Source organism: Nicotiana attenuata, unplaced genomic scaffold (genome assembly GCF_001879085.1).
Source record: "Nicotiana attenuata strain UT unplaced genomic scaffold, NIATTr2, whole genome shotgun sequence".
Taxonomy (NCBI): domain Eukaryota; kingdom Viridiplantae; phylum Streptophyta; class Magnoliopsida; order Solanales; family Solanaceae; genus Nicotiana; species Nicotiana attenuata.
In genome coordinates this window covers 262,469-288,431 of record NW_017670610.1, presented here as the reverse complement: position 1 = coordinate 288,431, position 25,963 = coordinate 262,469, and the positions used below count along the sequence as shown (strand labels likewise).

General features: G+C 36.2%; 2 protein-coding genes across 2 annotated transcripts; both read left to right on the top strand.

The window, feature by feature from the left end:
- Positions 1-227: 227 nt before the first annotated feature.
- Positions 228-5,506, top strand: LOC109241501 (beta-glucuronosyltransferase GlcAT14B-like). Its single transcript, XM_019408239.1, has 4 exons — positions 228-794; positions 3,161-3,236; positions 3,326-3,441; positions 4,689-5,506. Exons 1-4 carry the CDS (start codon positions 314-316, stop codon positions 5,198-5,200), a joined length of 1,185 nt encoding a protein of 394 aa, XP_019263784.1. The 5' UTR covers positions 228-313; the 3' UTR covers positions 5,201-5,506.
- A 7,472-nt stretch (positions 5,507-12,978) lies between these two features.
- Positions 12,979-24,306, top strand: LOC109241500 (ABC transporter B family member 6-like). The gene is made up of 11 exons (XM_019408238.1): positions 12,979-13,738; positions 17,914-17,968; positions 18,055-18,230; positions 18,313-18,513; positions 19,194-19,453; positions 19,540-19,850; positions 19,942-20,162; positions 20,245-20,585; positions 20,786-21,579; positions 21,771-22,012; positions 22,402-24,306. The coding sequence occupies exons 1-11, from the start codon at positions 13,364-13,366 to the stop codon at positions 23,629-23,631; spliced, it is 4,206 nt and encodes a 1,401-aa protein (XP_019263783.1). The 5' UTR covers positions 12,979-13,363; the 3' UTR covers positions 23,632-24,306.
- The last annotated feature ends 1,657 nt before the right edge of the window (positions 24,307-25,963 follow it).

The window sequence follows — 25,963 nt, the reverse complement described above, 5'->3', positions numbered from 1 at the left end:
TAATATCATGCACAATTTTATGAACAATATATCTACAATACTGTTTCTATACAGAACAATGCAAAGATAGTGTCTGAGTAAGATCTTTGTTCAACAAAAACAAAGCTCAAATGAAAAATGTCACACCTAACTTTGAACCAATTGAACCAATGAAATTAATATCAAACTCCGTGGACCTTTCCACTATGTGCCCCCCCCCCCCCCCCAACCCCCAACCCAAATCCAAAACTATCATATGAAAATGACTTCCTAAAAACCAAGAAACAACCTTTGAATCCATAGTCCAAATCCCACAAAAATCCTCATTTCTATTATGTCTCTCTTTCTAAAACAAATCCTCCTTTTCTCTCTTGTCCCAATTTCCCTCATTTGTCTCTTCCTTCCACTTCACCACTTTCACCACCACACCCAAACCCCGTTTCCTACTTTCTCAAACCCCTTTTCACCACCACCAAAAATAGCTTACTTCATTACTGGAACTAAAAATGATGGCCCAAGAATCTTTAGATTACTTCAAGCAGTATACCATCCAAGAAACTACTATTTACTTCATCTTGACCAATTTGCTTCTAACAAACAAAGATTAGAACTTGCTCTGAAAGTGGGTTCTGTTGATGTGTTTGTTGCAGCTGAGAATGTGAATGTTATTGAAAAAGCTGATGCTGTGAATCAAGAGGGGTCGAGTCCTTTGGGTTTAGTGCTTCATGGTGCTGCTGCTTTGTTGAGGTGGAAGAATGATTGGGATTGGTTTGTTAATCTTGATGCTTCTGATTATCCCCTTATTCCTCAAGATGGTGAGTAACCTTTTTGCTTTTATTTGATTGTCTATTATTTTTGTTCGTCCTAGTTTGACTTGACACAAAATTTTATTTAATACTAAAAAAGAACAAGACATTTGAAAACTTGTGGTCTTAAATACGTGGTAACATTTGTGTGACTACAAAATGAAGCAAAAAATATAAGAATTTGTCATTCTTTTTGGCTTGGGGCGGATGTAGCTCAGGGATACCAGGTTCAGAATTCATCTGAACCTTGTATTTTCGACGCGGAGTATAAATTTATGTGTAAAAATTCACCACAATTGCAATAAATAGCTGATATGTACCTATAACTTTAAAAATATTATTGAATCCATAAAGCTTAAATCTTGGATTCACCTCTGCTTTTTGGAAAGGACTAATTAAGAATTAGTGCCAAACAAAGTGGATCCAAGGGAGTGTAAATTTAAAAACTTCCATTTCGAGCTGAGACTAGTGGATTTTGCTGAATCCCATAGCTTTAGTTTGCTACTTTAAGCTAGAAAACTGTGAATATTCTAGATGTCGATCCGATGTTTATTCTATTCTTCTATTATATTTTATGCTTTTAAATTTAAATAGAATATGAGTAGTAAGAAAGTATTTAATGAAAAAAAGGCCTACAGTCTTGAGAGCTATGATTACCCCAACTGGAGCTTTCCTCTAACTGCTTTTAAGCTCAAGCCTGTAGGCAAGAGTTCAACTTTCATAGGTGTCAATCTAATTCTAACCCTTGTAACAATGATTTTAACTTCTATATATTGACAATGTAAAAGAATTTTTATACTATCATGTCACCTAAATAAAAATTATAGATAACTGTCCATAACAAGAAATATCAGTAACTTGAAAATTAAGGTTCATAATCTGGTACGACTTATATAAATACATTGATATTATAAATTTTTTACAGTGATAGTTGGCAAAACGTAGAAAAAAGAAATAAAAAAGAGGAGAGAATTTGGTGAGATTTTAGCATTTGCTCAAAACTGCAGAAAGGTAGGGCTGATTAGAAGATTTTAGCATACAGGTATTAGATTTTGAGATAACTTAGCTGATTAGAAGCACCAAGGTGTGGCCTAGTGGCTATTGAGTGGGAGGAGCTCAGGTTCAAATCCCGGTGGAGGCAAAAAACACTAGATGATTTCTTTCCATCTGCCTAAGCCTGGGTAGAGGCAAAAAAATACTAGATGATTTCTTTCCATCTGCCTAAACTTGGAGGGTAGAGTTATCCGGTACATGTGCTGGTGGGAGATAGCAAGTACCATGTGGAATACTCGAGGTGCCCCAAGTTGGCCAAGACACCACTATCACCAGAAAAATATTAAGCTGATTAGAACTTGTTAAAGTTTAATTCAGTTACGTATTGTAGGTTTGATTAGGCCGAGCATGGGTTAGCAAATCTCATGAGCATTTTTTAGTCTCCAACAATTTGATGGTTAAGCTGCATTTATCACATTACAAAGGAATAAATCATTCGATCAACTAAGCCTTAATTCCAAATTAGTTGAGTTCGATTCGGCTATGTAAATCCTCTTTACTCATTCTAAAAGCGAAAAGTATATCCCTTTTACGGTATAATCCATTTCTATCTTGCACTGATTCCTCTAAAGGCTAATAATTTGCTGCCATATACTGTATGCACTTTCCATATTTGAACATGGAAGAGTTAAGTTAATTTTCTAGCACTAGCCACAACTAAGCATGCTGTAAGTTGCCCACTAAGACACAAGCTTGGGCCCAATTCAGACATGTTTACTAAAGGTACTGACAAATGACAGTTATGTATACTTGCAAAAAATAAGAAAGAGTCGGGTACTGATCGTTAAGAATTGAAGAGTCCTCTAATTGTCTCATCACTAAGACAAGATGTCTCAAGTGTCAAAATGTCACAACTCTCTTCTTTGTGGAGTCATTACTCCGTATGAGTTTTATTGGTTATGTTGCGGGCATCAGTAAGTAGCTTTTAGGGTCATTGCCACTTCCTTATCATTTCATAACAGATTAATCAAAGTCTAGTTCCTCAAGCTTGTTTCAACTCCTGATACTATTCGTATATACTGCATGTTATTCTGGTTTCGTCCCTTCTCGTGGGATGTGGAATGGAACTCGTGCCCTTGATGCTATCTCTCAGAAGGCTGCCATTATCTCATGCCTGCGCTCTCGTTCTTTTGTTTGCCTTCCCCAAAATTTGTATTAAACTTAAAGTGAGGTGTCTCATAGCGTTTTTAACTTCATTATTTACATAAAAACTGTCTTGCGTTCATCAATAATACCGAAATGATGTCTACACATCCTGAAAATAATTGTAGGTTTTTTCATCTATATTAGAGCTGATGCATTAAATGTTACATTTCTTGCAGATTTTCTCCACATCCTGTCTTTTGTTCCGAGGAATTTGAATTTCATAGAATATAGTAAGAATACCAGCCCGGAGGAGTAAGTAATATTATACCTTCGGAGTCCTTCAAACTTATTTGCTGTTTTGCAATTATATAGAGATGCTAATGTTTGGTTTTTGTTTTCAGACATCAAAGGGCTGTGGAAGTTATCGTTGACTCTCGCCTCTACATTCTATTAAAAGGAAAGATGTTTGTGGGTGACAAAAAACGGGAACTTCCTAGCGCTTTTAGATATTTTATGGGTAAGTCTTTCGCCAGATTGATTTCTGTTTCTCTGTGTCTGAATTAGTTGTTTGTCCTCCTCTAGTGATGGTGAAGCTGAGATTGCCAATCTGCGAATGCTATGCAATATGCATTAATGTTTTTCTCAATATGGGAAATTCATTTGTTTTTAAGTAGTTATCTTGACATGGTTAGTCAATCTGCGCTTGAGTTGAGATGCCTCATCAAGATAAAAACAAATTCATGTTTATATGTGAGATATATCTGTATTAAGTATTAACTTTTTTGAAGTGTTTATCTAGGTACTGAATTTGACTGTTACTTGCAGAAGACTCATGATGCTTAAATTTCTGATAGAATAGATGCAAACAACAACAACCCTCCGGGTTGGCCTAGTGGCAATAGACTTGAGCCTTGGGGTTTGCTCCCTTTCAAGGTCTCAAGTTCGAAACCCACTGGGTGCAAACAATTTCTGAGGACCATCGGACTGGGTAAAACCTGAATTAACCGTGGTGCACTTGCGGGAAACTCCTTGCTGAGGGCCTGTGCACCCCCGGGATTAGTCGGGGCTCTTAGAGACTCGGACACCCGGTGCAAATCAAAAAAAAAAAGATGCAAACAACAACTATTATGCCTCGGTGCCAAACAAGTTGGGATCAGCTGTATTAATCCTCATTGACCATGTTTCTCAAGTTACATTCAGGCAGTATGATGTTTATTCAAAAAAGACTTACTTTATAATTTGGCTAATGGGGAAAGCAGTTCTAGAACTTTCTGGTTTGCTAAACAACTGAAAGAATTCAAAGCTAGGCTTTTGTTGCCAAATGTACTCCATAAATAGTTGTTGGTGCCTCCGCTCCCAGGGGTTAGCTCAATTGGCAAAAGTTGAGGGGCTTGTGTCTTAGGTCACAGGCTCGAGCCATGCGCCATGCGAACTAACTCTGGTATTTAAGTGGAGAAGGGTAGAGGGGTGGGCCCATCATCCCCACATTTCAGAGGCCGTAGTTGGCCCAAAGGGTCGGCTCCGGACGAATTTCTCGGTCTTCAAAAAATAAAAAATGTTGGTGCCTCCATGCAGTCTTTCTCGTCCTAAGTTGCATCATTCATTTGTCATATCTTCAGTAAGGCTAAAATCTTCTCTGATAATTTGTTTGAGTGCTCCAGAAGTTGTTTCTGGATTCTCAGATAGGTTCCCTTCATGTTGTGTTTTCTAATAACACGTTAATCTAATTCCATTTTCTTGACCAAACCTTGCTTGATTCATCAGGTTCTCAACATGTAATCCTGAACAGGAAGTTTGTTGAGTACACGATCCAAGGATGGGAAAATTTGCCAAGATTGCTCCTGCTATACTTCTCGAACACTAGATCTTCTCATAAAGGATATTTTCAGACTCTTGCTTGCAATACTAAGGAGTTTTCAGACACTGTCATCAACTCCAACTTGCGATTCATTAACTCGGACAACACTAATCCTTCAAACTTCAGAGCTTCAAATTCCGATAGAATACTAAGAAGGGACGTTGCATTCGTTGGAAACATATCAGCAGATTCTCCCTTATTGGACATGATTGATGCACACATTCTTAATCGTGGTCGGGGTATGGTCTCACCTGGAGGTTGGTGTTTAGGTAGCTCAAATTGGTTCAGTGATCCTTGCGGTGAATGGGGTGATCCTAGTGTTCTAAGACCAGGACCAGCTGCGAAAGGACTTGAAAAGCTCATCCTGAAATCGATCAAAGACATGTCGATCGGGTCGAGCAGATGTCATCATCAATGACACTTGTTGCTCCTGCTTAACTCGCTCTTCTTTTTCTTTTCCTCTACCTGTATTAGAGGATTCTGTAATTTTGTCTAGTTGTAACATATAGAACATTGCCAGAGAATGGCAATGTTGGAAATCACAAATCAGTGCTTGTATGTTGGTATGATTCAAAAACTAGGCGATTTTTCGTGTGCTAATGTAATGTCCACGCCATCTTCATGAATTGGGACGATTGACTTCGAATCGCCTAAAATTTTGTTGGCCGATCAGAAACGATCCAATGAACTATAGTCCAATCTACTTAAATTTTGGTCGGCAGTATTATCATGTATATGTACTATAGTTATACTCGGTGGAATAGTCCAGGCGCACACAAGCCCGTTATTTTAAAAGAAGTGTATACTACTGTGGTCCAAGTGATGGGGGTTTTCACCCGAAACTGTGTAGAGTGCCACAAATTGAACGATCCTTATATCAAAGTTCTAAAATCAGCTTTCTTAGAAGAAACAATTTGCTTTTGAATTTCTATTTCTCTGTCCTTTTGCATTAATTATTTCGAGCTGTTGAATTAGCCACTGATACTTGCGTCAGGATAGGGTGCCTATATTATACCCCCTTGAGGTGCGGCCCTTCCCGGACTCTGCGTGATCGCAGGATGCTTTGTTCACCGTTGCCCTTGCCCTAAATTTACAAGTATTGCAAGAATGACCAAAATAAACCAAATTTACATCAATCTTATAAACATTATTTGTGTTTTTACTTTGGTTAGACCATCTCCAACCCTAACACCAAATTTCACACCAAAATGGTGTAACACCAAATTTACTCCAACCATTACATCATTTTTTACACTAAAAAAGAATATTTCTTTTTATATTCTTCTCACTCTTCTATATTATATTATTATCTTCTATTTAAATATTATTTTTTATTTCCTTCAAACAAATTCTATCTTTTTTCTTTTTTCCATATTCATCACATATAATTCACATTCACCACTTATATAATCATTTATTACAAAATTATTTTAAAGGATAAATCAACTAAAAGTGAAATCATTCATAAAAGATAATTAAATAAACATTACATCATAGTCAAATTTAATTTAAGTACCACATAAATATTCAACTTTCGCCTCTATTCTCCCATAAATGCTCGATTAATGCATTATGAAGTGCGAAATGCGCATCTTTATCCTTAATTTTTTTGTGTCGAGCTAAAAATTGTTCAAATCGATGATCTTCATCTACTGCCATTTCTACCGTAGGAGCTGGACATTCAAGTGCATCTTGAATTGGTGCATTAAGATCACGCTCGTCCTCAATTATCGTGTTGTGCAGTATAATACATGTGGTCATTATATCACGTAGCACCTCTTTTCTCCAAAAACGTGACGGACCTGCAACAATTGGAAAACGAGATTTGCAAAACTCCGAATGCACGTTCAACATCTTTTCGACATGATTCTTGTTTCATTGCAAAAAATTTCTTCTTTGCTGAACGCGGCTCCCGAATAGTTTGCACAATAGTAGACCATTTTGGATATATACCGCCAGCTAAATAATAACCGATGTCATATTCTTTCCTTGAATAACATAACGGGCTGGAGGAGCAATACCATTAGCGAGATTGGAGAATAAATGTGATGATTCTAAAACATTAATGTCATTGTTGGCGCACCTGGAAATGACATACCGGATTACTAAACTTATGTTTTATGTTTTTTTAATGTAATTTCAATTTTAATATATCCTCCTTTGATGTACTTTTAATTTTAATGTATTGTTAATTTTTTTTTTAAATTTTAGTTTTCACTTTTCAAGTTTAGCAACATTAGATATCTTACATTTGTATTTTTTATTTTTAAATAATGGTTATATTTCTTTTTATACAATAATAATAATAATAATAAAATTAACTTATAATTTTATATAAATATAATATATCCAAAAATTAATATATCAAAAAAATAGGATATAAAATTAAAATTATAAAGATCTTAATATAAAAATTAATTATATACACAATATATGATAAACTAAAAGTCCAAAAAAATAAAAAGATGAGCAAAATAAAAATTTGGTGTTGATGAACAGTGTCACACCACATTTGATGTGACACTATTCACACACTAAATGGTGCAAAATTTGGTGTTTCATTGGAGCAAAAAAACACCAAATTTTACACCAAATTTAGATTTGATGCAAAAAATAGTGCACGATTGGAGATGCCCTAAGACATCAGCTGATGTTATTAATGCGTGTTTCTTGTTGTCTTAAAGGGAAAATAATGCTAGTAACAAAATTTGAACACATACAATCCACTTCTACAGGTATTACATTGGGTTCGTTATTGTTGTTGTAGATATGCTCCCAAAGGCTACATAATTGTAGTATAAGAAGTTATAAGGTGCTTTTTGTGCATGTCAACATGTTTAGATGAATATGGTTGGTAGTTTAATCCACTTAAAAATGTTGACTTATATATGCTCCCTTGGGGACTCGAACCGTTGGAGGTGAGAGGTGCTATCACTTGAGCAACCATCTCTTGCCTTCAATATTCTCCTTAGTTCCACCAAAGGGAACTATAGATTGTCTTGGAATCCTATTAGATCTGCATAAGCTATTTGCTCGAAAAATATAAGTTTGATTGCTGATGATTATGAAGATAATGTTGAATAATTCCTGGTAATAAGTATTAGAAGAATGGTGAGAGTTGTAGTTTTTCCACTTTTGGATACTCCCCACTGTGTTTGCTGGGGTCCGGGGGGGGGGGGGGGGGGTTGCTGTGGTGGTGCAATTTGATCATATTGAACAATTTTTTTTGGTTTCTGTTTTCTTTTCTTTTCTTTTTTCAGATTTTATCAAATTAAAAGTGTTATTAAGTAGATTTTGGAGTTTAACTCCTGTTAATCTTTCAAGTTCAGCAAGAAATTATAAGAGAAATTTTCATAAAATACTATCTTTTAGTAGTAATTAGCCATCTATAGATACCATGTGCTATATTACGGATTATAGATACCTTTCTTGTGGTTATAAGATGTATTTGATGTATTTAAGTTATTGTATTCATGAATACAGTAGCAAAAATAGGCGTGAATCAGGGAAATCCAGCTAATCAGTTGTTGTATTCGAGTGTATTCGACTGTATTCATGGAGTGAAACATGGGATTACAGCTGGACAGATTATTGTATTCGACTGTATTCACGGCGTGAAATAGGGGATTACACTGTTTTTAAAACGGAAAGTGAATCAATTAACACAATAGACTCCTAATATAACTCAACAAACTCAATTCTAACACACAAATTTTGTATTTTCAATTATAAAAAAGATTCTCAACCGAAAAATACCCCAAAAATATAGCAATCTTCAGAGAAATTATATAATACATCTGAATACATAAATTATATTAATTAAAAAAATATATGAATACATTCATGGCATATAGCGAGACAGTGAATACAATGAAATACATAGAATACAGCGGGATACATTGAAATACAATGAGAAAATAAACAGTGGATACAATGAAATACATGGAATACAGCGAGATACATTGAATTACAATGAAAAAAGACAACGAATACAATGAAATACATGAAAATACAGCGTGATACGTTGAAAAAATATTGAAATATATTAACAAAAAATCAAGTTGCTCAGCCCCAAAATCCGTCGTCTTTGTTCAAGAACAAACCCTAATTTCCAGCTACTCCTATTGCAGCAGATGCAACAATAACGTCAGAAGCAACAACAACAACAGGAAGCCATGGCTTGTTTCCCTTCTAACAACAACAGGAAGCCATGTCCGCCGTCAACAGAAAGTGTGCCTTTGTTAAAGGAAGAGCCGAAGGAAAACGATTTGAAGGATGGGCACACGAAAGTTACGGCAGAAAATTCTTGGAATTGTAAGGGAGACGTAAGGATTTCTTCTGCAATTGTAATTGAATGGAAGAGTTTAGGGTTTAATCCTTTCTCTGCAAATAACTGGATTAGATTATTTAGTTTGGTTAATAATTATTGATAAATTGATCCTTCAGTTAATGGCGATGGTGGGTGAAGGAATTGGAGAGCTCATTGTGAGAAATCTGAGGTAAAAGTTGTATCAAAGTAGAGAGAGAAAGAAAATATTGTAATTGAATAGCGTATTTAGTGGCTTAGGAGTAGTAGTTAACCAAAATTAGATATTTGCTATAAACGTTAAAAGGTAACTATAGAATATAATTTTTTTAAATGGTATTTATTTAAAATAAATAAGGTGTTAACCTTTGCTATAGGAGGTAAAAATTTCAAATTAGAACTAGAATGTGTATTGCAACTTGGGCTGATTTACATAATAGCCACTTTTGTCCGCTTGTATCTAGAATTTGATCACTTATTCAAAATTGGATCTGTGATCTGAAGTTTCAGAATTACAATATTTAGATCACAGGTCTAATTTTGAAAAGTGACCAACTTCTAAATGTTGTCCACTTGGTGTAATAGCCTGTTTGGCCAAGCTTCTAAAATCTGCTTATTTTGAGACGTGCTTTTTCTAAAAGTACTTTTGGTGAGAATCGATTTGTGTTTGACTAATTAATTTGAAAAGCACTTTTGAGCAGTAATTAGTGTTTGGCCAAGCTCTTGAAAACTGCTTCTAAGTGTATTTTTCTCAAAAGTGCTTCTCAAAAAAATGCTTTTGGAGAGAAACTACATTTTTCTGCTTCTCAAAAACTGCTTCTGCTTTTCCTCAAAAGCACTTTTTTCCTTCAAAAAGCTTGGCCAAAACCCTCATTTTTTGGCCAAATTTTAGCCCAAAAAAAGCACTTTTGACCCAAAAAAAACTTGGCCAAACAGGCTATAAGTAACATTTGTGGACTTGTGCAGTCCATTCCCAAGTAAAAATCATTACTTTAACTTTGACTCAATCTGTTTTAATCTATCGAATTGATATCCCTTTTATGGCATAACAATCTAGGCAGAAATTCAAAAATAGCCAGATTTACAAGTGATCATTCAAAAATAGACACAGTTTCAAAAGTAATCGAAATTTAGCCACTTTTCATGCAAAAATAAATCTGAACGAAAACACTTTTTAAAATTCGGAAAATACTCCAGCATAAGTATACTGGAACTCCAGTATATTATAACGGAGTTCCAGCATAAGTATACTGGAACTCCAGCATATTATAATGGAGATGCAGCATAAGTATACTGGAACTCCAGCATATTATAGTGGAGATGCAGCATAAGTATACTGGAACTCCAGCATAATATACTGGAGTTCCAGTATAATATACCGGTCCAGTATAATATGCTGGAAGTTCATACACAGGTGCTCCAATCTCCAGTATATTATGCTGGAACTTTCCGCGTGTTGGAGTTCCAGCATAGTATGCTGGAAGTTCATACACAAGTGCACCGATCTCCAGTATATTATGCTGGATCGGTCCCTATTGCAGCAAAATATTGGCTATTTTTCAATGACTTTGCATATGCTGACTATTTTTCAATGACCAGTCCAAAAACTGACTAGCCCGTGCTATTTTAGCAACAATCTAAAATGAGTTGCCTGGTCAAATTAAATACAACATTATGTGCCTTGGCCTAATGTTTGGAAAATGCAATCAACTCTACTCTATGATGCTATTGGCTTATGAAAACAATACTATCTAAAGATAAAGAGGATGAAAATTGAGCTTAAGAAGAAATTGATATGAAGTTGTTTTGATTTCTTCTTTTGCTTGAGTAATTGATCGAATTGGCACAAAATGGTGAAACGTTTAACATTTTGTCGTGTAGCCCTTGTTCATTTGGAATAAAGCATCTATATATATCTGTATAAAGTTTCAAATGTGTGTGATCTGCCTGTTTAGGCGGCTTCAAGTTTTTCCCAGCCACCCCACCCCACCCCTTTTATTTATTTATTTATTATAACTCTAGATCCTTCCATTTGGATCGGAATTAAAAAGAAAGACATCCCTTTCTATTCGGATACGTTTCATCCATTGAAAGGTAATTTGGACATTTAACTAGATAACATTAGATGACGAGAGCTTATAATTTTGGATCGTTCAATTAATTTCATGTACGATCATTGAATTTTATTGAACATCAAAGTAATAAAATTATTTTTTGTCACGTTAAAGTAATTAAACTTTATCTACGTTAACAATCAAGCGACAAAACTATTTTTATCGCATTAAATTAATTAATCTTTATCCACCGTAATGATAAAGTTACAAAATTTTATCCACTATAATATAAGTAATAAATAAACATATGGGCATTCATTACTTTGACGGGAGAACCATGGGCATCAATTTTGCATTTGCGCTGGACACAACAAAGCACAAGAACCCCCCCCCCCCCCCCCCAACAAAAAAAAAAGAAAAAAAAGCAATCATGTATATGCATTCCACTTTGCACGTTCATTTGACCCCCCCCCCCCCCACCCACCCCCACCCCCACAAAGAGAAGGGACTCATCAAACTTTCTTTTCTACATATAGCTACTAAGTGAAAATGGATTTAATTAAACAATAATGACTACGAGGTGATCAGTCTGGTGCACAAAATATTTTGTATTTACGTAGGATTCAGGAAAGGGTCGCACCTACGGGATATGATGTAGTCCGTCAAACCTAATACAAGCATTAATAGCTGCTTTCACGATTTGAACTCCTATAGGTGATTAAGATTCAAAATCGCGATTTTGTGATTCAAGCGTAATTTGTTAAGCATCAATTGTTCCTCTAAGAAAGACTTACCAAAGTTTTTATAATAAACAACTCTCTTTTGTACGATGACTTTTTTACCTACTTGAAAAGCTTGAATTACTATATCGAAAGTATCTAAGTTATTCCCAAAATAAAGATCTTAAAGAATGTTCAATGATTATGCATAATTATCTCCTCCAAGTGTATGAACTATCATAGGAGATAGGCGATATACCTAATTGAAGATTAAATATTTAATAGTCGTTGCACTTATATCTAATTCAAATATGAATAAGTGAAATTCAGAGAACCTTAACATTTAGAGGAACCATAATTTGCTATAGAAAAAGAACAAATCAATTACTATAGTATTTTGGCATAAATAAAATGAGTCGAAATAGAGTAAAATATTTAGAAGGTTTCTAGAGCAACTATATTTTGGAATGAGAATGGGTAAGAATTTCACATTTTTTTTTTTTCATTTTTCATGTTTCAACTAGTCTCGTGCATGAGATAAAATATTATAAAATTAAATAATTAAAAAATACTTTTATGAGCCAGATTAATAACACATTTGACCAAGCTTCTAAATTTACTTATTCTTTAAATAAAAGTTCTTTTAAAAAGTATATTTGGAGAAACGCTATTCTTGCGTGGCTAATAAATTTAAAAAATACTTTTGCAAAATATTGGAGAAAAAATTTGTGTTCGACCAAAGTTCCAAAGTATTTTTGGGCAAAACAACTTTTTTAACTTTTGAAAAACAACTTCTGTTATCTAAAAAAATTTATATTTGGCCAAACCCCTAAAATCTTTAAAATAAGCACTTTTTAATTAGGAAAAATGATACTGTATATATACTCTTAAAATAATAGCAAAAAATACATATTTTTTGTATCTATATATATTCCGTATGTAATGTATAAAAATTATATAAATTTTATATACTTTTTTAACTACTAAATATAAATAGTTTTTGGCATTGATTAAAAGTAATAATACCCCTTTCGATTACGAAGAATTAAAAATTATGAAGAAAAAGTGTATCACACATTTACAGCTCACGTTTAATAACTCGTTTACCCAAATTCCGACATCTACAACTAGAAAATAGCACACAAACGCCACTTTTTCTTCCACGTTAAAACTCTGAAAACTCCGACGACCGTTGTCTCCTTTCAACGTCGTCGTTTTCATCGCCCCTCATAAACCGAAAAAAAAAAACGTTACAGCTCTACCAACAACAAAACACACAAAAACTCGAATTTTCTGTTCCCAGTCAACTCTCTCTCCGCCTTCTTTGACTAAGTCAAACCGGATTCAATATACCAAAAATATCTCTACCATAACTGTCCAATTTCTAGTTGAATTTTCAAATTTTTTTTAGATCTGATTTGAAAACCCTAAATTCAATGCTGATTTAGGGTTTAAAGAGTTAGGGGTTTTGTTGCCGTACAGGTTGTACAGGGTAGCTGAACATGATGGTATCGAGAGGATTATTCGGGTGGTCCCCACCACACATACAACCGTTAACGCCGGTATCGGAAGTATCGGAACCGCCGGAATCTCCTTCTCCGTACGCAGACACCGGAGGCGATGCTATGCAGGTTGAGTTGGAGGAGGAAATGGATGCGGAGACGGAGGAAATGGAGCCGCCGCCTACAGCGGCTCCGTTTTCGATGCTCTTCGCCTGTGCCGACCGACTCGATTGGGTGCTTATGGTTGTTGGATCAGTTGCCGCTGCTGCACACGGCACTGCTTTGGTGGTTTATTTGCATTACTTTGCCAAAATTACTCAGTTGCTTAGTCACCGTTCTGAACCGGCTGATGAGCTATTTCACCGGTTCACTGAGGTACCTACTGCTGAATTTTGTATAACAAAAGCTATTTTTCTTATCTGTAATCAGAGGGGATCTAGGATTTGAACTTTATGGGTTCTGGATTCTAGTACAACGATCTCAAGTGCTAGTAAGTAGTAACTGGGTTCTAAAATTAATTTTTGTACTTATTTTAGTTAATTTTGTTAAGTTACTGGGTTCTGCTGAACGTATATGATGAAGCCTACGTCAGCCCCTTTTCTCAACAAATCTTTATTGGATAGATTTCATGAGGTACCTAGAGCTGAATTGTGCACTGACTATAGCTCTTTTTTATTCTGTTTTGAGATTTATGTGTCAGCTAGTGTTAGTAAAACTCACATTTACGGAGTATGGAAATGAAAGGCGTTCAAATGAAAGCAAATGGGCATTGAATAGTTGCAGTTGCAGCCGTAGAAATCTTTTAGTCTGTTGTACTTTTAGCAAAGTTTGCTTGTATGTTGACAATCGAGTGGGCTATTACTGATTTGTGATTGTTGTTTAGTGAAAGCGATAAAAGATTTGCTTTTCTGGATGAGACAGGAAACTTTTTTCTCAGAGTTATAGAGGGTTTCTGGTACAAAATCAATGTTAATAATTGAATAGAATACTGTTGCGTCTATGTCGTTTTATAGGATTAGGTGTGGACTAGCAATTGCACTTGCTTCTCCCATTGTTGTCAGTGCGTTAAGCAGCCATCAATAATTAATCATTGAGATGTAATCACAATATGCAAAATCTACTTTGGAAACGAGTCTACCTAGTATTTGTAGCTATTACACAAGGTTGGAATAAGACAATCCCTTTTCTAATCAAGAAAGGAAATAACTAAACAAGGAAAGGAGATAATAAAAACAATGATAGGAAAGTCCATATTCGACAAGGAAAATAACATGGAAAGTATGATATATTAAGAAATGGAATCATCCTTTGGGAAACAACGCTGAGATGATTTATCCAGATGACTTTGAAATCCATGCTTTGGTGTGATGTGCTATCTCACTTCTTAATCCAGCACAATGCACTGACCTGTATTCTTCAGTAATGTTCTCCTCAATTTGTTCCGAGCAATTCCCATGCCTCAAAACATAGTATTCTTGGCATGAATCGTCAAATGGCTCTCAAAACACCTTCTAACCAACTATTGAAGATCATGCAACTCTTTAGTTACGGGATCTTACACAATCGGCTACATGCTATATGGGATCGTATCACAAGTTGTGGTAGTAAATGATTATAATACAAGTACAAACATTGATTTAGAAGGATGTCTTAGCGAGTTAAAATTGAATCATGTGGGTGTATTGAATGATCTAATAGGACCATGCAGAAGAGATATTAGAAAAGGTTACCATATTGGGTTCGTGATTGATCTGGTGCGTGACAGCTTTTACAGTCTCCAGTGAACAAGTCAGTCTATTGACTGCACTTACAACAATGACAACAAACCCAGTGTAATCCCACAAGTGGAGTCTGGAGAGGGTAGTGTGTATGCAGACCTTACCCCTACCTCCAAGAAGGCAATCTATTGACTGCACTTATCACCCAATTTGACTGCACTTATCACCAAAAAAATAAAAATAATTTAAAATAGATGCAGTCTATGCCTTCTTCGCCAAGGTCTATAGTAATTGTTCGGATTTGACATGATAACAAACATTAAATGTCATTTCATTAACAGATGTGCCCTATCAAAGCTGTGTAGAATAATTACGCTTATCGTAGAAATCATGTGGATATCAGTTGGGACATAGAATGGGAATCCTCGATAAAAGAATGGAATGCTATCCGTCAGAAGAAGGAAAAGATGGTATTGTATATTAGTATATAAAGATTTATCTCATGTTACTTATATATGCATCTCATTTAAGAAATATTCTGGGGCATCTCCCTTGGTCTGACACTTTTCCCTGATGTACGATTAATTCTTAAAATGCTATTAACTGACTTGAGAGGAATCTAAATTGGTCTCTATTGATATAAATGCAATTAATTCCTTAACCATTTTTTTATAGGAATTAAGAAATATATTTCACTAATAGCACACCAAGCAGGTGTAAAAACTATTTGCACTGAATGTTTGTGGCTCAACTAGAATAATCTATATTTAGTCCAGAGGGAATTTTATGCGCACCTTTGCTGTGTGGAGGCAACGAATAGCATTAGGACTAAAGCAGAAACATACAACCTGATATCTGTTCCACAAGCATTAAACTGGATGAACGGTTTCTATTATTGCTGGCCGAAAGCCCTGATTGTCTTGTACTTGTCTTCTTCCGCTGTCCAGTTAGGTGAATTTAAAAGCGCCATTGGTACAACAAATGGTGGATGCCGTTCTTTTCTCTAGGCTTCTAAATTTTCCTGTGCTGTATTTATTGATGGCATTGACGAAGATGCTGTCATGTTTGTTCTGAATTAATCACAGTAAAACTTTTTTGGTTGTTTTGATTTCATTTGTATTAGTTTGTGCGAAAGAAAGTCTTAAAATGAATCAGGTGGTGGCTGAGCTGGAATCGTTTGTGTAGGAAAACACATACCGTCAGACTAAGTACGAAATGAATCGTTTATGATAGAGGTCTGATTAGGCAAGGATTTATCAGGAGTAAAATAAATTTGTCTATAAACAGAAAGTAAGTACTTAATCTATTAATTCGTATGACCTGTTTCAAGCTGAGAAAACTCAGAAAAGAGGTATAACTTCTGTGAGCTTCCTGTCACCTATTCACAGAATGATCTCCTCATTATTTATAATGTGGACCACGATCATCTGATTGACATGAAATGAGAGGTCTTACATCCTTTTTCTTTAATGATTCAATCACGTCTGGAAACCCTAGTTAGGATGACTCACTGGCCAAATGAGTTGACCGTCCTTTATTTGCCAATGGCAATCACCAATTATCTAGAATCCATTTATGTGCTTTCTGCTTGTGCATTAAATGTTTCTTCTGTCACTATAGTATTTGTACATCTTTATGCAAGGATGTTCATGAAGGTACTATCAGTTCTGGAAAATAAATGGTGCCTTTGCAAGTGACATCTGCATCTCTGACTTATCCAAAAAAAAGTGACATCTGAATCTGTGTCCTATAAGTGCACAAGCTTGGGAAACGAGAAGTTCGGTAAAGGGAGAGGTGCTGTTTTTGGTGAACTAGATATTTTTGGAGAGAGGTTGGACCTTGTGGTCTGTGAAGTGTTGCTTTCACTGAACTATGTAAAACCAAATAACACACCGTGGATTTTAACCACATCAACTAGGGAGATACTCTCTGTCCAAAAGAACGGCATGGTTCGAAGTACAAGGGTCAAATCATCTAATTCTTGGAGCAAAGTAACATACACATCTTGTACATATTCTTTGACCTTAACTTGGTGTTTATTAATCAAATTTTTTTTTGACTTACTAAAAAGGATCTGATTTTTTATATGAATTGCTCAAGTTTTTTGATTTTTTTAAGATTTACATATTTGGAAACTATAAAAAGTGCTAGATATCACTATTTTTGTTGTTAAAAATAGGTAAAATTATTGTGAATAAACTGTTCTCTAAGAAAAGACAATTCGATTATCCATGTAGTAATAATAGTGGCAAATAATTTAGGAGAGGGACCAACAATATAAGGAAAACATCAACGGTTTTAAAGATTGACTAACATGATGATGTTTTGCGTTAATGGTTTACGTTTTAATGTTTTAGCAATCAATGTGTGTCCACAAGTTCAAAGGCAATCTTTTCGAGATTTTTCTTTGAACCAATTCTGTCCATTAGTTTCTATTGCATGTAATTTAACAGAATTTGTTGCCCAAAATTTTTAAAGGTCCTGAAATGTTTGTCCTAGTGTTGCAAAACTGGTATGTTTCTTTGGTGTAGTTGGTTCTCGCTGACTTGTCATATAGGGCTTGGTTCCTTGGTTTTTGGTACCCGACCATCAAATGGAAAATGAGAAAGAAGATGGAGAGACAAGAAGTGTATCTAATACTCTTCTACCCAAAAGCCCCCAAAAATGGATGGTAGAAGAGAGAGTGAAAATTTGTCGTATTTGCGAGCCACACTGGACTATGATAGTTACTTCAATTTTTTTTCCTTGGTCTTTGTTATACTTGTTTGCAATGTTTAACCAAATAGTTTTTTAACAGTTCAAGTTATCTAACAAAGGTCATATTTTTCACAGCTTGCCTTGACTATCCTTTATATTGCTGGAGGTGTTTTTGTTGCTGGTTGGATTGGTAAGCTAAAATTTCTCTAGATATATTATTGTCCATTTAAAGTTTCTCTTGTGTCCATCATTTGTTCTAATTAATCTCTGTGATAGAGGTATCATGTTGGATTCTTACTGGAGAACGGCAGACTGCAGTGATCAGATCAAGATATGTTCAAGTGTTACTGAATCAAGATATGAGTTTCTTTGATACCTATGGAAACAATGGGGACATTGTTAGCCAAGTTTTGAGTGATGTGCTACTCATCCAATCTGCTCTTAGTGAAAAGGTACGTTCAGCTTTCTTTTACTTTTTTTGCTTTGCTTCGACAATGACTTCTCCTCATCCTTATCTTAACTGTGCTATGACAGGTTGGGAACTATATTCATAACATGGCTACTTTTTTCAGTGGTCTGGTTATTGGATTTGTCAACTGCTGGCAAATTGCGCTCATAACTTTAGCTACTGGCCCTTTCATTGTTGCAGCTGGAGGAATCTCAAACATATTTCTTCATAGACTTGCAGAGAACATTCAGGATGCATATGCTGAAGCAGCAAGTATAGCTGAACAGGTTTCGTTTTCTCCAAAGGAGCCTTTTTTATTAAATAGGGTCTCAATAAAACCAAAAATAAAATGGTGATTGAGTTGGAAATGGATGTAGTTGTTGGTCTTTCGAAAGTTTGGTTTTACTATTAATTCTTCTTTAGTTTTGTTTAATATTTAGTTACCTCAAAGATAAATATTATGAGGCTTTAGTGATTGAGTATAGAGATACCATATCATCAAGATGGGATGTAGAAATATGCTCGTTGGTGTTTTACTAGTTTAAGGTCTGTAATGGGCTGTTTGTTGAGCTCAATTGAGGGCACGTCTCGATTCGTGCATCACACACATGGTGCATCTCGGCCTTTCTCTGGCTTAGGCACGGATGAATCTGAGCCGTTAGATGCACAGTGGAGAACAGTTGTCTTCACCCACTCACTCCAGAAGCTTCGGTCACATGATGGATGTGTGTGTGTGTATTTCATGTATTTGTATAGTTTGTTGAGCTGATTCCAGTCAGAACAAGACACGTGTCCCTAGGAAGTTATTTTTTCTTGTATAGATACACAATGTACAGATATTCTCAATACAAGTTTACATTCTTCCTTCCAAAATTTGCTTTCTTCTTCCGAATTCTACAAAATACTACATTTGTGAATTTAAATGTCTATGGAGAGTTTCCTTCAACTTTCCTTTCGCGCAATGCAGGCAGTTTCGTATATTAGGACACTGTATGCATTCACAAATGAAACTTTGGCCAAGTATTCATATGCAACCTCGCTACAAGCTACACTGAGGTATGGCATATTAATAAGTCTTGTGCAAGGACTTGGACTTGGCTTCACATACGGGCTTGCTATTTGTTCTTGTGCCTTGCAACTATGGGTTGGAAGATTCCTGGTCACACATGGAAAAGCTCATGGCGGTGAAATTATTACAGCTCTTTTTGCTGTAATTTTAAGTGGCCTGTGAGTATCTCCTTCACACATCTTACCCTCCTACCTCATTTGTTGTACTAAAGTTATGCGATTCACCAATGCTTCTATTCATACAGTGGGCTGAATCAAGCAGCGACAAACTTCTACTCTTTTGAGCAAGGGAGAATTGCAGCTTATAGGCTTTTTGAGATGATAAGCCGTTCGTCCTCCATTGCTAATAATGAAGGAAGCACCCTTGCTTCTGTACAAGGAAACATTGAATTCCGAAATGTATATTTCAGCTACCTCTCTCGCCCTGAAATTCCTATCTTGAGTGGATTTTATCTCACTGTACCTGCTAAAAAGACTGTAGCCCTTGTTGGCAGAAACGGTTCCGGAAAAAGTAGTATTATACCACTTATGGAGCGATTTTACGATCCTACATTAGGTATTATTACCATTTAAGTTCTTTTCTGCAAGTTGCAATTCCTTGAGTCAGGCCAAAAAATTCGATGATCTTTACTCATAATTACTTGCAGGCGAAGTTCTGTTAGATGGGGAAAATATTAAAAATCTGAGGCTGGATTGGCTCAGAAGCCGAATCGGCTTAGTCACCCAGGAACCTGCCTTGCTAAGTCTAAGCATCAGAGATAACATTGCTTATGGACGAGATGCTTCTTTAGATCAAATTGAAGAAGCTGCTAAAATAGCACATGCTCATACGTTTATTAGCTCGCTGGAGAGAGGCTATGAAACCCAGGTATTTCTCAGTTGTCACTGTAATATGTTCAACTTTTTGGCCTTCTTCTGATACCTTTTTTCCTGCTTCATAATTCTTTTAGGTGGGCAGGGCTGGTCTAGCTTTGACAGAAGAGCAAAAAATTAAACTCTCTGTTGCTAGGGCTGTTCTTTCAAATCCTTCTATCCTTCTTCTTGATGAGGTAACTGGTGGACTTGATTTTGAAGCTGAAAGATCTGTTCAAGGAGCGCTGGATCTCCTCATGTTGGGCAGATCAACTATAATAATAGCAAGGCGCCTTAGTCTTATCAGGAATGCTGATTACATTGCCGTGATGGAGGAAGGCCAATTAGTAGAAATGGGAACGCATGATGAACTGATAGCATTAGGTGGCCTCTATGCGGAGCTCCTTAAATGTGAAGAAGCAGCAAAACTCCCTCGCAGGTGCAATACATGAGTCGACTGAGCAGTTAGATGATTGTTTTGTTATAAATGTTTGTTATGCCTATAGGGCATTGCGTTGAAGGTTCTTCTGATAATATACAAGTCCCCTTTTTTTCCTCAAAAATATTTCTTGGTAGTTTGTTTTCTGGTTTTAGATTACTGCACATACTTAGTTACATGCCTTTGCTACCATCATTCAGGATGCCAATGAGAAACCACAAGGAGACTGCAGTGTTCCAAGTTGAAAAAGATTCTTCAGCTAGTCATAGCTTCCAAGAACCTTCTTCACCCAAGATGATGAAATCACCATCTCTTCAAAGGGTTTCTGGTGCCCATGCTTTTTGGGCAGCAGATGTTACATTTAGCTCTCAAGAATCTCCCCACAACCGTAGCCCGCCACCGGAGCAAATGGTTGAGAATGGTATGGCCTTGGATTCTGCTGACAAAGAACCATCAATAAGAAGGCAGGATAGCTTTGAAATGAGACTGCCCGAGCTTCCTAAGATTGATGTTCAATCTGCAAATAGGAAAATGTCCAACAATTCTGATCCCGAATCACCTGTGTCACCACTGTTGACATCTGATCCCAAAAATGAGCGTTCTCACTCACAAACTTTTAGTCGTCCAATCAGTGAATTTGATGACTTTCCTATTACATCCAAAGAAGCAAAGGATACAGAGAGTCGAGAACCGCCATCCTTCTGGAGACTTGTTGAGCTTAGCCTTGCAGAATGGCTTTATGCTCTACTAGGGAGCACGGGTGCTGCAATATTTGGTTCCTTTAATCCCCTTCTGGCCTATGTCATTTCACTGATTGTAACAGCGTATTACAGAACAGACGAAAGGCATCACTTGCGTCGAGATGTTGACAGGTGGTGCCTCATCATAGCCTGTATGGGTGTAGTGACTGTTTTTGCCAATTTTCTGCAGCACTTCTATTTTGGTATAATGGGAGAGAAAATGACTGAGCGAGTTCGTAGAATGATGTTTTCTGGTAAGGAGTGATTTCAATTAGTAACTGTTCTTTTCCTAGTCTGTTTTGTTTCTTTTGCACAGTGTAAATACATGTTCTATAAATTTTATTACTTGATAAAAATTAAGTGCAAGTACATGTTCTGATAGTGATCATAATTAGTGGTGTCATGAATGCTGATGCTTTTTTCTGCTGTTCTCATTCTTCAACAGCAATGCTTCGCAATGAAGTTGGATGGTTTGATGAGGAGGAGAATAGTGCTGATAATCTATCTATGCGTTTGGCAAATGATGCTACATTTGTCCGTGCTGCTTTCAGCAATCGGCTGTCCATATTCATACAAGATACTGCAGCTGTTATTGTGGCTGTTCTTATTGGGATGCTACTTCAGTGGCGGTTGGCACTTGTGGCATTAGCTACTCTTCCTGTTCTTACTGTGTCTGCTGTTGCGCAGGTGGGTTTCGGATGTAAAGTGTCACAACTTAGTCACTTACTCGTACAAAGCAGAAAACATCATATTTCATATTTTTATAGCAATCTTATCTTAAAACATCCTGATTGACTTCCCTGGATCTGTGACACTACTCGTGAGGGATGCGACTAATCTATTTTGGAGAAACCATATTGTCCCTTTGTCATCTTCTTTCCTATCTCCATAAGAACAATAAAAATGGTATTATAAAATTCCGATCCTGCAAAAAGCTAGTTGAAAAAGCAGAATCTAGTTAATGGCATTCAATTTTTCAATTTATCATCTCTTCGTGTTCTAGTGTTTAAGCACTAATCAATACTCATAGTCCTTGCTTACCCGGCCTCTCATATGGATCTGAACTTTATATGCAGAAATTGTGGCTTGCTGGGTTGTCAAAGGGTATTCAGGAGATGCATAGGAAGGCATCGTTAGTCCTCGAGGATGCAGTTAGAAATATCTATACAGTTGTAGCATTCTGTGCTGGTAATAAGGTAATGGAGCTCTACAGGTTTCAACTGCAGAAGATATTTAAGAAAAGCTTCATCCATGGTGTGGCAATTGGTTTTGGTTTTGGCTTTTCGCAGTTTCTTCTTTTTGGTTGCAATGCTCTTCTCTTATGGTATACTGCACTCTCTGTAAAGAATAAGCACGTGAATGTAACTACAGCACTCAAGGAGTACATGGTGTTCTCCTTTGCAACTTTCGCACTTGTTGAGCCTTTTGGCTTGGCTCCATATATTCTCAAAAGAAGAAAATCTCTGAAATCAGTGTTCGAGATAATCGATAGAGCACCAAAGATTGATCCAGATGACAATTCAGCCTTAAAACCTCCAAATGTCTACGGAAGCATTGAGTTGAAAAACGTTGACTTCTCATATCCATCTCGTCCAGAAGTCCTGGTATTGAGCAATTTCACTCTCAAAGTCAACGGAGGGCAAACTGTAGCCGTGGTGGGTGTTTCTGGCTCGGGAAAGAGCACCATTATATCTCTCATAGAGAGGTTCTATGACCCTGTAGCTGGTCAGGTTTTACTTGATGGCCGCGATTTAAAGTCATACAACTTGAGATGGTTGAGGAACCATTTAGGTCTTGTTCAGCAGGAACCAATTATCTTCTCAACCACCATTAGGGAAAACATAATCTACGCAAGGCACAATGCTAGTGAAGCTGAGATGAAAGAAGCAGCTAGAATAGCAAATGCTCATCATTTCATAAGCAGTTTGCCTCATGGTTATGACACACATGTTGGGATGAGGGGGGTAGATCTGACTCCTGGACAGAAGCAAAGAATTGCAATAGCTCGTGTTGTTTTGAAGAATGCACCGATTCTATTATTGGATGAAGCCAGCTCCTCCATTGAATCTGAGTCTAGTCGAGTGATACAGGAGGCTCTTGATACTCTGATCATGGGGAACAAGACAACCATTTTAATTGCCCACCGAGCTGCCATGATGAGGCATGTTGACAACATAGTTGTACTTAATGGAGGGAAGATTGTTGAGGAAGGTACCCATGATACGTTGATGGCGAAAAATGGTTTGTATGTCCGCCTGATGCAACCTCACTTTGGGAAGGGATTGCGTCAGCATAGACTTGTTTAAATGATGCGACTGAAGATACTATCCATCTTCCATGAAGCTGGGAGTAGGTAGTAGCAGAGTCCAGTCTCCAAATCCTTGTGTAAGATGCTCTGCTTCAACTTGGAAAGATCAAACCAAGAAAGAATGACGAGGATTTCTAATAACATTGTTTGCCATTATCACCTTTGTGCAGTGAATTTTCGGAGGTAATTAGACTGATGCATTATTCAAATTGGTATTGACGATGGGCGTTTGTAGCATTTTCTTAGCCTGGGAGGGTAGGATGTCAGGACTAGAACCATATTCTTTTTGGAGGCAGGGTTCGGTAGATCAGGATTATGCTCCGTCTCCTGATGATGGTATATTGATTTGTTAATTATAGAGTGGAATGAGTAGCCATAGCTTTGATCAGGTGGAGGTTACATCAATCTTCTGTATTCTTTTGTTTTGGGGTTGTGTTCTGTGTGCTGTAGTCTTCATTTTTCCCTATCAAAACTACCCTCTTTTCTGCTGTATATTTTTCTTACATGGGCTATAGAAAGCCGGGAAAGAATTGCAAAGGAATATAATGTAACATTTTGTATATATAGAGTAGATAGAGATGATTTATGATTTCTGCTTCATTTTCTGCCTGTATAAATGCTTACCAATATGGTTCTCAAGTACTTCGGAGTATATGGTTGGATTAATTACTGATGATGCACGTAGGTGTTTGAGAGTTCCTTTCGTCGTTGATTATCTTGTCATCTTGACTTGCTGATTTTATCGTTTGTGTTACTGTTTCCTTTTGCATCTTTCCTTGAGCCGAGGGTCTTTCCGAAATAGCCTTTCTACCTTCACAAGGTAGGGGTAAGGTCCGCCTATACATTATCCTCCTCATACTCCACTTGTAGGATTTTATTGGGTTTGTTGTTGTTGCATGAGGTTTTAAGAAAATCATTGATAGGCAAAGTGAATGAGTTTTAACTTTTATATACTGACGATGCGAATAATTTTTATATTATCAGGGTTGCAATGTAATTTTTGTTAGTAAGGCTGGATTCATAAAAAAGAGAATGTCAAGTGAACCTGTTACACTTGATAAAGGGTTTAACTTTTAGATAGCAAGTTACTTAAAAACCAATAAACAGGTAATTGTTGATAGCAAGCTCAGATTGGCAACTACATAAATGATGCAAGTGATTCGTGCTCTCATATTTGGTAAAACCATACAGATAGTGGAAAGATTACACAGTAAGTTTGTATAAGAAATCCAAAGCAGAGAGTTCAAATGGTGGTTCAAGTCGGGAAATCGGTCACTAATGCTTGCATTAGGGTGGGTTGTCTATATCACATTTCTTGGGCTGCAATTCTTTTTCGGACCCTGTGTGAATGAGATCTTTGTGCACCAGGCTGCTTTTTTACACTATTTAAATCACTAAAAAGGCTAATTACAACTAACTAGTTCTCACAGAAAATATGTATTTGTAATGATAGAATGGTAAATGATAGTATATGTTATACTCGATAAAGTCACATTGACAGTATAAAATTATTTATACTATTTTTGTATGTAAATTAAATTTAAAGTAAAACGATAAAGAGTATGTACATCCTAGTCTTCCTTTCTTCATTCCCACAATACCCAACAAATTATTTTCTCTCCATGTACATAATAGTTGTACAATATATATAGTGCAGAATATTGAAGACATTTGAGCAACGCACATTACTTACTCTAATAATGGAAAGTTGGTTTTCATTATTTTCACTTTCTGCATCTCATTCTTCCTCATATTTCTCTTTAATATTCATTAGCAGCCATTCATTAGCCTACAAAGCTTTAGTTCAACGAGGTGACATTTGCTCCGATAGGCCCAATCACTACGACGACCACCAAAATATTGAACTGTAACCAATGGACTATGGCCCCACATGGCGGCTTCTTCGTCGAAACCTCCTCTCACAATGGAGTCCATTACTCAAATGGTCACTCAACTATCCCAAATTATCTCCTAAATCACTTTTCTTTCGTTTGTAACAACAAAGTCACAGAACTATGCCTATTGCATTCAAAAGGACAGTCAACTGAATTTTTCAAATTTGAATTGCCAAATACTTATTTTACCCTCTAAATTATAAACATTTATCTTCTTTCTAATTTTTTTAAAACTTTTTAATATTATGATTTCCCCCCTTTTAATTTATATTACAGATTTACCTATAGAATAAATAAATATTATTTATAAATTAAAAAGATAAAAAGTATTTAAGCATATATAATGGAATAACAAAATAATGAGCATAGTAAAAAAATTAATGAGAATAATTTGTTAGTAATAATAATTTTAGTATTAACAAAAAAAATTCAAAA